The 12,423-nt window shown below is 40.1% G+C and overlaps 1 protein-coding gene across 1 annotated transcript in view; it reads right to left on the bottom strand.

The window, feature by feature from the left end:
- EFCC1 (EF-hand and coiled-coil domain containing 1) overlaps nucleotides 1-6,346 on the bottom strand; it is a 72,702-nt gene extending 66,356 nt beyond the window's left edge. Inside the window, exons 1-2 of the mRNA XM_014074004.2 lie at nucleotides 5,604-6,346; nucleotides 353-762 (exon numbers count right to left, since the gene is read on the bottom strand). Of these exons, the coding sequence (XP_013929479.2) occupies nucleotides 353-762; nucleotides 5,604-6,320 (1,127 nt within the window). The 5' untranslated portion in view covers nucleotides 6,321-6,346. The remainder of the gene's footprint in view (nucleotides 1-352; nucleotides 763-5,603) is intronic.
- Between the last annotated feature and the right edge of the window lie 6,077 nt (nucleotides 6,347-12,423).

The following is a 12,423-nucleotide window of genomic DNA, read 5'->3' as shown; positions in this document are numbered from 1 at the left end:
TGTGGTTTTTTCCCCCCAAAGGCCTCTCCCATTAGATTACAAGTTACCCTTTCTAAACATCCACTGCCACAATACCATTAATAATGCCTGCTAAATTAGATTGTTGACATCTGCTGATTTTTGTCAATGGCTTTTGGGGATTTCCTTTGGTGGTCTCCACTGTTACTAGGAAATCATGTTTGCTGCTGCATTGACTAGAAAGAAGATAAGTAAAGCTTTGCAGTGAGTCCCTACTAAGAAAATAACTAAGTACTGTAACAGCTAATTCTCTGCCCACTTTTCAGCAAGGGTTCCAAAACCACATTTGCATCCAGTCTCTTACATTTATTTACTTTTAAACTTTCAGCCTTACCTATAATACTGTAGCTGAGATTCTAGCTGCTGGATATAGATCTGCAGTTGGGACACTTTATGAGCTTTAGTTTCTAGCTCCTTTACTTTTCCAAGGCTGTTAACGATAACACATCTTGCTTCTTCAACTTTCTTCCTCATTTCTGCCTGCTCTCTTTTTAAGCTGTGGTTGCAATCTTCCAGGGCTATGAGGGCTTCGTGAGAATTCCTTAGTTCTTTCTCCAGTTCTTGGTTAAACTTAATTGCTTCTTCGATTTGTCCATCTCTAGAAGTTCGGATCAATTCAACTTCTTTTAGAACACTCTGAAGGCACTTGGAAGTCTGAAATCGATTGTTAACCTGTTGTCTCCGGCTGCCTATAAAGCAAGTCCCATTTTTCTTATGCTGTGCGTGGCTCTTCCACAATCCCACCTACAATCATCAGGAGCAAAATGGAAAATATTAATTAGGAGCAGTCAAGGTTTTAAACAAACAGATTTCTTCTCAATGCAATTAATACATTTGTCTTCAATAAGAAGACAAGCTGAAGAATGATCATAATCCAATGGCTAAATTTAAAGCAAACACACAAGCATTCATAATGACTCCTATTTGCATTATTTCACACAGGAATTCTTGTGTGAATATTCTTAAATAGAGTTTACCACAATTTTGGTTACCTAGATTACACAACTCTGTTTCTCAATGAAAATTTAGGGGCATGTTCCAGATTAAACAAACAAGGATGAGAGACATCAACATGTATTAAAACTGTAAAAATGAACCCAGTTACCTCTTAGAAAGGTGCATTTGGTTTTGAGGCAAGATGCATAAAATTGCATCATAAAATATATGCCAATATAAGTATGAAAGCTTATAAGACAAACTGTAGTCTTAAGTAACTCTTAATTTCTTGGTAAAATAGGACACCATGAAACATTAAGTACTTTTTATTCTAATTCTGCCTAATTTTGTGATGTACTTGAAGTGTACCATATTGCTGAGTCCCTCTGGGAATAGAGCAGCATACAAGTTTAATAAACCCTTAAACCCTTGCTGGCTGTGAATTGGGTATACAGAGCAACACATCCCAAAAGCACTCCAAAACTGTATAGGAACTGAAATCTAATGCATCTGAAGATCACCAAGCCAGAGAAGACTGCTCTAGAAGTTATCAAAGTATCAACAAGTAGAACACATAGTTAAGAGTGCATGGTATGCAAACAAAATCTTGATTATGCCAATATTGTCTTCATTAAAGTAATACATTTAGAAAACGTGTGTCTTATTGTGCTTTCAGTAAGGGATGATGAAGGCATCAATAAACCATGAAAAACACAGTACTCAATCCAACATCACTATAATTCAAATTCAGCATTTTATTTCATAAAGGGTATACAGAGCAACACATCCCAAAAGCACTCCAAAACTGTATAGAACTGGAAGCAAGTGAAGATAGTAGATGGGTATCCAAGAGTTAATGGTCAATGGCTCTTTTGGGGGAGGGAGAACAAAGGACGCCTTACTGTATTATGGTTAGGGAGCAGAGGAAGGAAAGGATTGCTCTCATTGTCTTTGTTCCCAAGTGCAGAGTTTAATTTGTGAAAGGGAATATATAGACATGTGTTCTGTACCCATGCTCTGAGTTTTGTTTTTTCATATACTGCCTACACTGTAAGTAAATGTGAGTAACCTATATTGTTTATTTATTGGATTTCAATACTGCCCATTTCACTAATACAACAACTCTGGGCAACGTATAATGTAATAAAAATATGACCTGTGCAGGCATACGAACCATGCAGAGGTTGCCTATGCCTACTTAGGTGAAATATATGCATGTGTTCCCACAAATAGTAGAGTAAAGCAAAAAAGCAGATATAATCCAGTTCCCTTCCATACCATTGCATTCACTGCAATACATTCAGAGAGGAGGAAGGAGTACATGGTTAAAATTCTCCTTGACAGGAAGGAAGCTGAAAAAAGAAATTTGACTCTTAGGATAGTGGGTCATCAGTGGTGATGGATGAAAAGAGGAGCAGAAATTTGTTCTGGTTACCAAGAGCTATCAACAGTTACCAATAAGGCAAACAAATGAGATGAAATTGTGACTTCAAAATAGAGTACCGTATATAATTCAGCCAAAGCATTATGCTATAGTTGGACTTATTCATTTATTTATGTATCAAAACTGTTGCTAAATCTAGATTCACGCTGAAACAGCATACTAAAATAAAATAAAGTGTTACACAAGGAAAGTAATGTAGTGCTTTACAAAAACAAGCCAATAATGAAAATTATTTATTAGCTAACATTTGGGTTGTTGATGGGTTTGCTATGTATATACAGCTGTTCTCCTAACAGTTCCTTATTTCTTGAAATGTTAAAACTCATGGGGGATTTTTGGATTCAATCGCTCATTTAAAGTTAGTTCCCTGTGTGCTGTACAGCAGCAAGATCTGGCCAGTATTACAACATTGACAGGATGTAATAAAAGCTAGTTTCCTGTTTTGCCTGGCAGGGGGATCCTATAACAAAAACATGGTAGGTGTATTATTTGGGTACTCTTGGATGGCCCGTGAGACATTCTAGGAATAGTCTAAAGAAGAAGAGATGGGGGGAGGCATGAAGTAAAGGAGTCATGTTGCTACAAGTAGTAGAGACCTAATGAATAGGAGAGCCACAGGAAAAGACAAGAGGTACATTAAAGTTCCATCAAAAATTGTGAAAAAATATATTTGCATATATTGTAGGTTTTTTGCTCTTGGTAGGAATATATCCATCTCCAGATGAATGTAAAGAACAATTTAAAATTAGAAGTAGATAAAGTGGTTTATTGGAAAAAATGTTTTTATTTATTTACTAAGTCGCAGAGTTATTCTAAAAGGCAAAATATAAGCTTATAAAAATGCTTCAAACTAATCTACTGAATTCTGTAGACTTTTGTGAAATAAATCTGCATTTGATAACTGCTTCAAACAGATTTCAGCTTATGTACTCACCTTTTGGTGAGCAAAGACTACTGACCTTACCAGCAATTAAATTTTAATGGGCATGTAAATGGCATTGAATTGTTAAACCCACTAAAGTCAGTGTGTTTAATTCTGCATTGGATTGAAGTTTTACTAAAACCATGGAATTGTTTATCACTGTGAGCTATGTTCTGGGGACTCAACCTTTTTATATGAAAAAGTGTCAATATCCTTGTTATTGCAAAGGTGAACCATAATGAAAATCAATACAAGTCTTCAAATATTAATATTACTGAATTTACATAATGTATTCTGTTTCAATAGGAAAATGCATATTCTTTCTTCATCTTTGCCCTGCATACTTTATTTGGGTTTTCCTTCAATCCAGTCATAGGTAGGATTTGCACATTGAAGTCAGTGAATTTTCCAATGGAACCAAAACTATACTTATTCACAAATATATCAAAGTCAGAAAATCCATGAAAGACTGCTTCACAATGAAACTTCAAAAGTGCTTATCTTTGACTGGACAGGTTCATTACTTTGTTGCAAAACTTGCAAACACAACAAGAGGCAATTGAGATTATTCTACACAGATTTTTGCAGGTAGACCCAAATGAACCGTTTCATCTGAAACATGCCTCTCTGAATTTCTAGTAGAGAGCTGTCCACACAATGTTCATCTATACCAGTGGTTCTCAACCTGTTGGTCAGGACCCCTTTGGGGATTGAATGACCCTTTCACAGGGGTCACCTAAGACCATCGGAAAACACATAGTTTTGATGATTTTAGGAACCGAGACACCAATTTTATGGTTGGGGGTCACCACAACATGAGGAACTGTATTAATGGGTCGCGGTATTGGGAAGGTTGAGAACCACTGATTTATACCGTATATGAAGACCCACAGTGTTCATGTACTATGTTGTCCTTTTACCACTGACCAGCAAGACTTCAGAGAAGACAAAAGCTAAACAAAGTATTTGTGCATCATCCCCAAAGCCAATAACTGTCAGTAACTTCAGGCAAACTTTGTTGAAGAGCCTTTTCAATTCAACACAATATAAACAGAACCAGGTTTGAATGGAAATTAAAAAGTCACAAACTTTTTAGAAGGATTCCTGTTACAAAAACAGTTGCTAACACTTAAGGATGGAAAGACATCGGGACTCTTGAACTTGCTATTTTCTTAATCAAATAGGATACACATTACTCAGAACATACCAAAGAAGACCCTCCTATAAAGCTCAATAGAGGAACTGCATTCTCCATATGACTTGTCAGAAAAAAAACAGTGCTGCTTCTTTGTCACAATTTACTCTTTCCCCTTCATTTTTAACAGCCCATCATGGCAATAAAACTCACTCCCTAGTTTGTAATAATGGTAAGGGTTGGCTTTGGCAGTTCAGAAAAACCCACCAAAGTCAAAGCTTTATACACAACGGATCTTCCCACAGTGCATTTCTCCACTTGTTTGGCAGAGGAGTGTCACTTGGGAGAGCCTGGAGCCTCCTAGCATTACCCCATTCCAGAAGTGGTATCCAGCAGGTTCTAACCAGTTCTGGAGAACCGGCAGCGGAAATTCTGAGTAGTTCAGAGAACCAGTAAATACCACCTCTGACTGGCCCCGCCCCCATCTATTCTCTGCCTCCCAAGTCCCAGCTGATCAAGAGGAAATGGGGATTTTTGCAGTAACCTTCCCCTGCAATGACCACCAAGCCACACCCACAGAACCAGTAGTAAAATGTTTGAATCCCACCACTGCCCATTCTCTTTTAAATTGTCCTGAAAGGACATAGAAATGCCAGTGCGGGTTTCCCTCCCTTCTAAACATTTCAATTGGCTTCAGCATCTTTCCCATCGCTGGCTGCAGAGGAGGTTGCTAACTAATAAGGTAACTTACTACTTTGCTGTAAGTTCGGCACATCCAAAATGTGCCACCTAAGGCAGCCACCCTACTATCCCCTAAGGATAGATAGGCCACAGGAAGGCTTTTAGGACATTCTCCAGTACACTTTCCCTTCCTCCTGTCTTTAGGTGCCCTTTCTCAGAGCAGACTGGGTGGCACCTTTTGGGTGAGCATCTAATGTCACTCAGTATTTTTCACACCCCGCTGCCATCTCGTCTGAAAAGCGTTTAATTAAGAACACTCGGGCGTGGTTGGGGCTCAGCTTGGGACTTTCACGCCCACCCAGGCAGGGTAACCGGAGTGCGGGCAAGGGAGGCTCAAAAGCTCCAATGCGCACTCTTTCCGATCCCTTCGGGCTCCGCGGCGCAGCAGGACTTCCCCACCCACTCACCTGGAGCGCCAAGCACCGGGCATCGCTGCTCTGCAAAGCCGCCCTCATGTCCTCCACCAGTTCGCGCAGGCTGGCATTCTCGTCCTCCAGCTTGACGATGCGATCCTCCGCTTGCTCCAGCGCCACGATCTCTTCATAGCATTCCCGGGAGCACGACCCGGGCGGCGAGGAGGAGCACGAGCGAGCGCCGCTGCTCCGCGGGCAGCCTCTGCCCGCCGCCCTGCGTCCCGCCGCAGCTTGCTCCCGGCGGCGGCGGAGCGGGCTGCGGAGGCGAATCTGGGTCTCGATGTGTTCGCTCTCCTTGCCCAGAGGTAGTCTGTTCACCCCCGGGACGCCCTGGTCCGGCAGCTTGCAGCCGGCCTTAGTGCTGAAGTAGCCGCACAGCTTGGCATGGAACTGTCGGAAAGTCAGCTCGGCCGAGAGGTTCTCGCAGAGGCCAGCGCATTCCTCCGGGTCGGCGGCCGCCTCCTCCTCGTCGTCTTGCAGCCCCAACACCAGGCAGAGGGTCTGGAAATCCTCGCCGGGGATCTTCCCTTCGCCTTCGCAATCCAAGTGGTGGAAGATCTCCTGCAGGTACTGATCCAAGCCTGTGGCCAGCACGATGATCTCGTTCTCTACCCCCCGGTCCAGCCCGTAGTGGTAAGCCAAGGCGCTCACCAGCCACTGGGTTCGGCGGGCCGGCCGGCTATAAGGATCCCACACCTCAGGCGGATCCATCCTTGGGCGCTCCCGCCGCCGCCCCCTCGCCGCTCAGCTCGCGCTTCTCTTCTTCAACCATTCTTCCCTGCTTGAATCGAGTTTCCCCGGGTCTGGGTGGGCGGCGCTCCCTGAGCCAGCCACGCCCCCTTCTCGGGTTCATCCCCGCCATCGACGCCCCGCCTCCTCCTGTCCCCGAGAGCTGAGGGGCTAGGTGGGTGCCTCTTCTAAGGCTCTAGAGGCGCGAGTGAGCATGCGTCGCATTTCTTCTGTGTAAATGAGTTTAAGGGAGGGTCTTTCTTAGACTCGGAATAAGAGTAGCGCTTCTCAACGGAAGGAGTCGTAAGGTACACTAAGTTTTTTTGGGGGGGTGGGGGACTTTCAAGAAAAGACATTGATTGTGTCGAGGCCATCTCCAGAAGTTCAGTCTTTGCCTTATTTCTACTGTATGTCAGCTTTTGCCTCGATTTATACAAGCATTTACAAAAGAAGTCCCGATCATAACAGTATAAATCATATAACATAAATCAAATTAAGAAAGTAAATACAAATGACAATATTACAAAGAAGTGCTAGACAAACATCAGACAAATCACATAAGAACACAAGAGCTTCCAAGTGTAGCCAACATTTCTGCTTTTGCTGTAACTTGTGTGTGTGTATTCCCCAGCAGGTGTATTTTTCTATAGCTACCAGCAGAACTGAAGAAGCTCTTGAATGAGAAGACAAACATCTTCAAAGAAAAACCAGAAAGTCCAGTTGCCTCTTGAAAAAAAGCACCTTTGGGACAACCATGACCTGGATGACTGAAAATCTCCATAGACACCTGCCCAAAACTGTTTGTAGTTGCAATATTTCATAAAGAGGCAAATCTGCTTTCCTTAACGTTTTAACGGAAGTTTTCTTTTTCATTTCCTTTTCCCAAAACTAAATGAAAATTATTCAAAAAATAAGTCAATTTTCACATCACACAAACAATTATCAACCAAGGAAGGTGTTTGACATTCAGATGAAGAAACAGGATGTTTAGCATAGTTTTTTTTTTCAATGCATCTGGCACAGTTCCTACAATTTTACTTTAGACATGCTTTCTTTGTCAAAGTTCAGTTGCTAAGTCATGCCATTCCCTCCACGGCCCCATGGACCATAACATACCAGCCAATCCCCTCCCCGTCCTCCACTGTCTCTGAATTTGGCAAATTCATGTTTGTTATGTTGATGACATTATCTAACCTTTGCTGTCCTCGTCTCTTTTTGCTTTCAATCTTTCCCATCATCCTCCCTGCACATTAGGTAGCCAAAGCAGTTAAGCTTCAGCTTCAGGATCTGTCCTTCTAAAGAACAGTCAGAATTTCCTTTAGGATTGACTTATTTGATCTCCTTGCAGACCAAGGGGTTCTTAAAAGTCTTCTCCAATACCAGAATTTGGAAGCATCAGTTCTACATTACTACCAGGAAAACCATGCTTTTGATTATACAGACTTTTTGACTATACGGACCAAGGTGATGTCTCTGCTTTCTAATATGCTGTCTTCTTTGTCAAAGGGCGGGATCTAATTTTTAAATATGTGTCATTGCAGAAGACACATATTTTATTAAACAGTTCTTTTTAACCTTTCTGATTTTGTCTGCTCTCCAAGAACTGCTCAGCCAGTTGAAGACTGGCTCTCCAAGAACTGCTCAGCCAGTTGAAATTACTGACTGATACTGGAGTTTTTGAATCACAGGTCCCAGCTTTGCAAGGAAGTTTATCTAGTTGTTATTTGATCTGAAGCATATCACATCCATAGCAAATGTCTGTGCTATTAAGGAAATAGTTTTTTTAAATAACAACACTAATAATAGTCAAACTTCCTCTCAGAATTTCACAAATTATTGAAAGACAACAGGCACTTAGGTTAAGACAAGTTAACACTTAAGTTATATTCTGACAAGGATGACATCGTTCCTTTTTTTAAATATCTGCCCACACTGTTTTGTGACATTTTTCTTGATCCTAATAAATAATACATTTATCAGTAATAATATTTGGATTCCTCCTTTTATGGCTCAATACAAAAATGATTGCTTTGAACCAATTTACATAGACAAATGAACAGGACAAGCAATAATTAACTCAAGAGAGAAAAGCATGAAGACTGGCACTAATTTAAAATTTTCTAATCTAATAATAGGAAAAAAATCAGCAGAAAACTGTACATAAAAAATAAAGGTGGTTCTGAATAAATATATCAGTTAATTGGATGACTAAAGAAATCCAATGAAGATTTCACATTCCTACCTGACCACAAGTTTCCCTGGGTAGTTTTGCACTGGTTTTTGTCAGCCAATGGACAACACAAGATGGTTAGCTTGAAAATAAAAATGCTAGGTCTCATACATTATGTTTTGCACCACACCTACCTAGAGAAAAAGGTAAATATGAATGCAAATAAATAAACCTGATATATATTTAGAAAAAAGGGAAATAAAACCTCAAAAGAGACAAGAAAACAAGAAAGGAGAACTTCATTTCTGGATTACGCATAAATCACTTGTAAGTGCTTTATATAGGCACTAAATATAGGCAACTATCTTAGAATCTGAAATTCAGAGTAAAAAGAAAATCAAGCCTTTTAAGAACCTTAAGCAATGGCCCCAGATTTATGGTATAATCCTGAATCCTGCTATTCAGGAACAGCTAAGAAAATGGTTTTCCAGGAATAAATCTGGCTTGGTGGTAGGAAGATTGAAGGGATGCCAAAGCTATTATTACAGAGGGCAGTGGCCAAATAATTTGGGCAAATAGCTTTGAAAAGAACTTGTAGAGACAAGACTTAGCCTGAGGTGTTAAGCAGCAGCATCACCACCACCCCTCCCAATTGTGAGCCTTAATTGGTGATTAAAAATTGTAGAATTGGTCTTGGTGTCATAAAGTGGCACAATTTTTGCTGCTGAACAATGAGAGTCCCCAAAAGATTAGTAGCTATATCACTCCAAAGGTGGAATCCTATGCTGGGCAGCCCAGCATAAGATTTTTTAATGGCATAAAATATTCTTAAATAAACCAAGGCCTCAAAGCACGTCATAGAAAAAGGAAATAGTTCTGGCCATAGAAATCACAAAGAACAAACGAAACTCCACCACTGCTGAACCAACTGAATGAGTGAAAGCAATAGGCCTGCAAGACTCAGAGTTAATTGTATGTTTGGGAGAATAATATTTCACAAAAAAATTTAATGACTCCTGGTTGCAGCCAAGAAAATACAGATAGATGCTCATCTGCCTATTTCTCAAAAGGGAACCTGCCGCTGATAACAGGATTGCTTGAATTCTCCCGCGGTTCAAATATTACTATGACCTTTGTATCCTTTGGATGCTTCAAAATAGCTTATTTTTCTCATCCTACCTTGGATTTGCTCAAGCAGTTCTTTTCTATTGCTGGCAATGTGGCTTCTTTAAGTCTGACAGGCAATTCATTGGCAGACTCTCTCAATGGAATTGTTAATCAATTTAATCAGTGGAGGGAAGTATTTTTTTCCCTTTTCATTTCATTATGCCCGGGATGTATTGACAATAGCAATCAAGCCTTTTTGTTACGAATGGTTCCGTCAGACTTTTCCAGCAAGCCTATTTTCCTCAGAATATAATACAAACAAAACAAAATCACTAAGGTAAGGTTTTTAGGAACAGCAAGTGATTATAAGATTTTGCACCACATAAAATTATCACCATCCGGTCTGGCTTCTCTAAAGCAAAATGGAATTGCATGCAGTGGAATAACAATATGAGAAGGAGTTTAAAACATATGCTAGGATATAACATCTGGAACCCAGTTTCTAATTATTCTTGCTGTTGTCAAGAAAGAAGAAAAGAGTCACTTGCTTCCTTCAAATGGTAATATGTAGATTTCCAAACTTAAGATACCATTTTTTTCACCTAGTAGTCAAATTATAACAAGGAATCTGCTGCTTGTGAAATTTTTATATTGGAGGGTCAGAAAATATGGGATCATCACACGGATGAACAACTTCTGCAGTTCTTCTCCAATAAATTAATGATAGGGTATTTACTGCATAGAGGAAATTATGCATAGATGGAAAATATGCAGAGTTGGAAGCTAACAGGGCTTTCCAACTTAACTTTTAAGAAAATTGTTTCTACCTTGAATAGCCGGTTAAGAAAAGCAGTGGCATAGCTTCGCGTATATTCTGGTGTGCACATCAGTCATGTGGAACTAGCCCATATTTAAGGTATCACTTTGTGAGAATTGAAAAGTTGTCCTTCAATATATACAGCACATAGAAAAGAAAGATAATGGGAAGCCAATTTTCTTTTAGGCCATAACCAGCATTATTTATTTTGTCATTTAGAATCTCCTGGAAATTGCTTCCTATACAAAATAGTTTTTCCACTATAATTATAGTGCATTGGAACTTTCCGGTATCTCAGATAAAAATGAATATACCTTTTCATAATACTAAAGCTTCTTTAACTATGTGCTTATGAGAGACATAGTTACATTGCATTTAAGAAATTGCATATTGGCTCCGTTAACTGGACCTTTAAAAACCCTTTTAACTTCTGAAAATATAAACATTCTCACTCATTGGCAATGGCATTCAAATGTTTAGTGGGACCGATGTATCAAAGCAAGCATTTAAAAGCAAAATGCTTGCAGACTTCTTATAGCAGCACCACTCAAAACCACAATAAAATTCATCAGTGTTTTGCATGAAAGATCAAAGTGGATGATTCCAATGTTCATTGCTGGAGTTGGTTAGAAAAGAAGTCCTGCTTTCTTGCAGCTCTGTGCTCCTTTCTAGCATTGCAAGAAGAAAAGCTGTTGCCTGAAATGAAAGTATGTTTTCTCAATATAAACAATTGATATTTTATTGTCTTTTATTAATCTAGGTGAAACGGTAGCAACCATGTTTCTTAAAAAATAAAACTGGGTCTTATATATTTTGTGCCATCAGAAAAGGTACCAGGTCTTATTTTTGGGTGGACGTCATCCACTGCCTCACCTCACTTGACACCCCCGGCCTCCTTTTCACTGTCAGAGGCCTTCAGGAACTTCTTCTGTGGTTGACAAGGCTTTTCTGAAGGCCCCTGTAACTGATAACATCCGAGCTCTGTGTTCAGCTGCAGAAGCCTTCGGGAAAGCCTTGCCGGCTGCAGAAGAAATGGGTCAGCAAGGCAGGTGTCAGGGTGTGTGAGGCCTGGCTGCAACTGTACGAAGGTAAGTAGTAGGGCATCTCTACCCCTCATCCCCACCCTAGCTTAATTTTTACCTGTGCACCCTGGAGCAGATGAGGTCTTAATTATGGCTTATTTAGGGGGTAGGGCTTATTGGCCACACGGGTAAAAATCAAGCTAGGACTTACTTTCAGGGTAGGCCATATTTTCGGGAAAACACATTGTGTATGTATAGCTATACGCTAAATAAATAAAACAAAGCTTTTTTGTGGGGAAAATAAGCATGTTTCAGTGAAAGAATAGATTCTGAAAAGATAATTTTACTGAAAATGCTACATTATTTAGTGTTGCATCTTTTTAGGAAAGCAAAGTTGTACACATTGGCTCTGAAGTCAATCCCGTTGGCTTGGTTCACAGAGGGATAAACGTTGAGCACAGCAGCTATACAGTATTTGCATGCTCAGAGAATGTATATCTCCCCCTCCACCCAAAAAAGTCAGTAGGGTTGAGAACTTGCAGCATTGTGTTCTTTTTTTCTCTCCCCACAAAAACACTATTGCTATGATCCATTATGTCCCTTCCTTCCTGGCTTGGTCATGATAATTAGATCCACACATTTCATTTTACTCAAGCACAGTTGGTTGACTAAGGAGAATGAAATCATATTATATCCAATTCAGGCATTATCGTGGGACTTACTCTTAGATAAGTGCGTAAGATGCCTCTGCTTTTTCACAACATGGTAAGCCAGGGTTCGGCAGAATTGTAGATCTTGAACAAGCAGTTGAACTGATAAACAGTTGCTCAGTTTTTCCTTATTTGTTCCCCAGTCTAACAGAATGCTGTCAAGGAATTATGCAAAGAGAAATTGGGACTTTGCCTGCTGGTCCATTAGCAGAAAACTGAAGAGAATGGACTCAAATTTGATGTAGCTGGAGATGTTGAC

Source organism: Thamnophis sirtalis, unplaced genomic scaffold, assembly GCF_051295495.1.
Source record: "Thamnophis sirtalis isolate CommonGarterSnake01/CBP01778 unplaced genomic scaffold, rThaSir2_p1.2 scaffold_3, whole genome shotgun sequence".
Classification (NCBI taxonomy): Eukaryota; Metazoa; Chordata; class Lepidosauria; order Squamata; family Natricidae; genus Thamnophis; species Thamnophis sirtalis.
The sequence above is the reverse complement of the archived record's forward strand: the minus strand, read 5'-3'. Positions and strand labels throughout refer to the sequence as shown.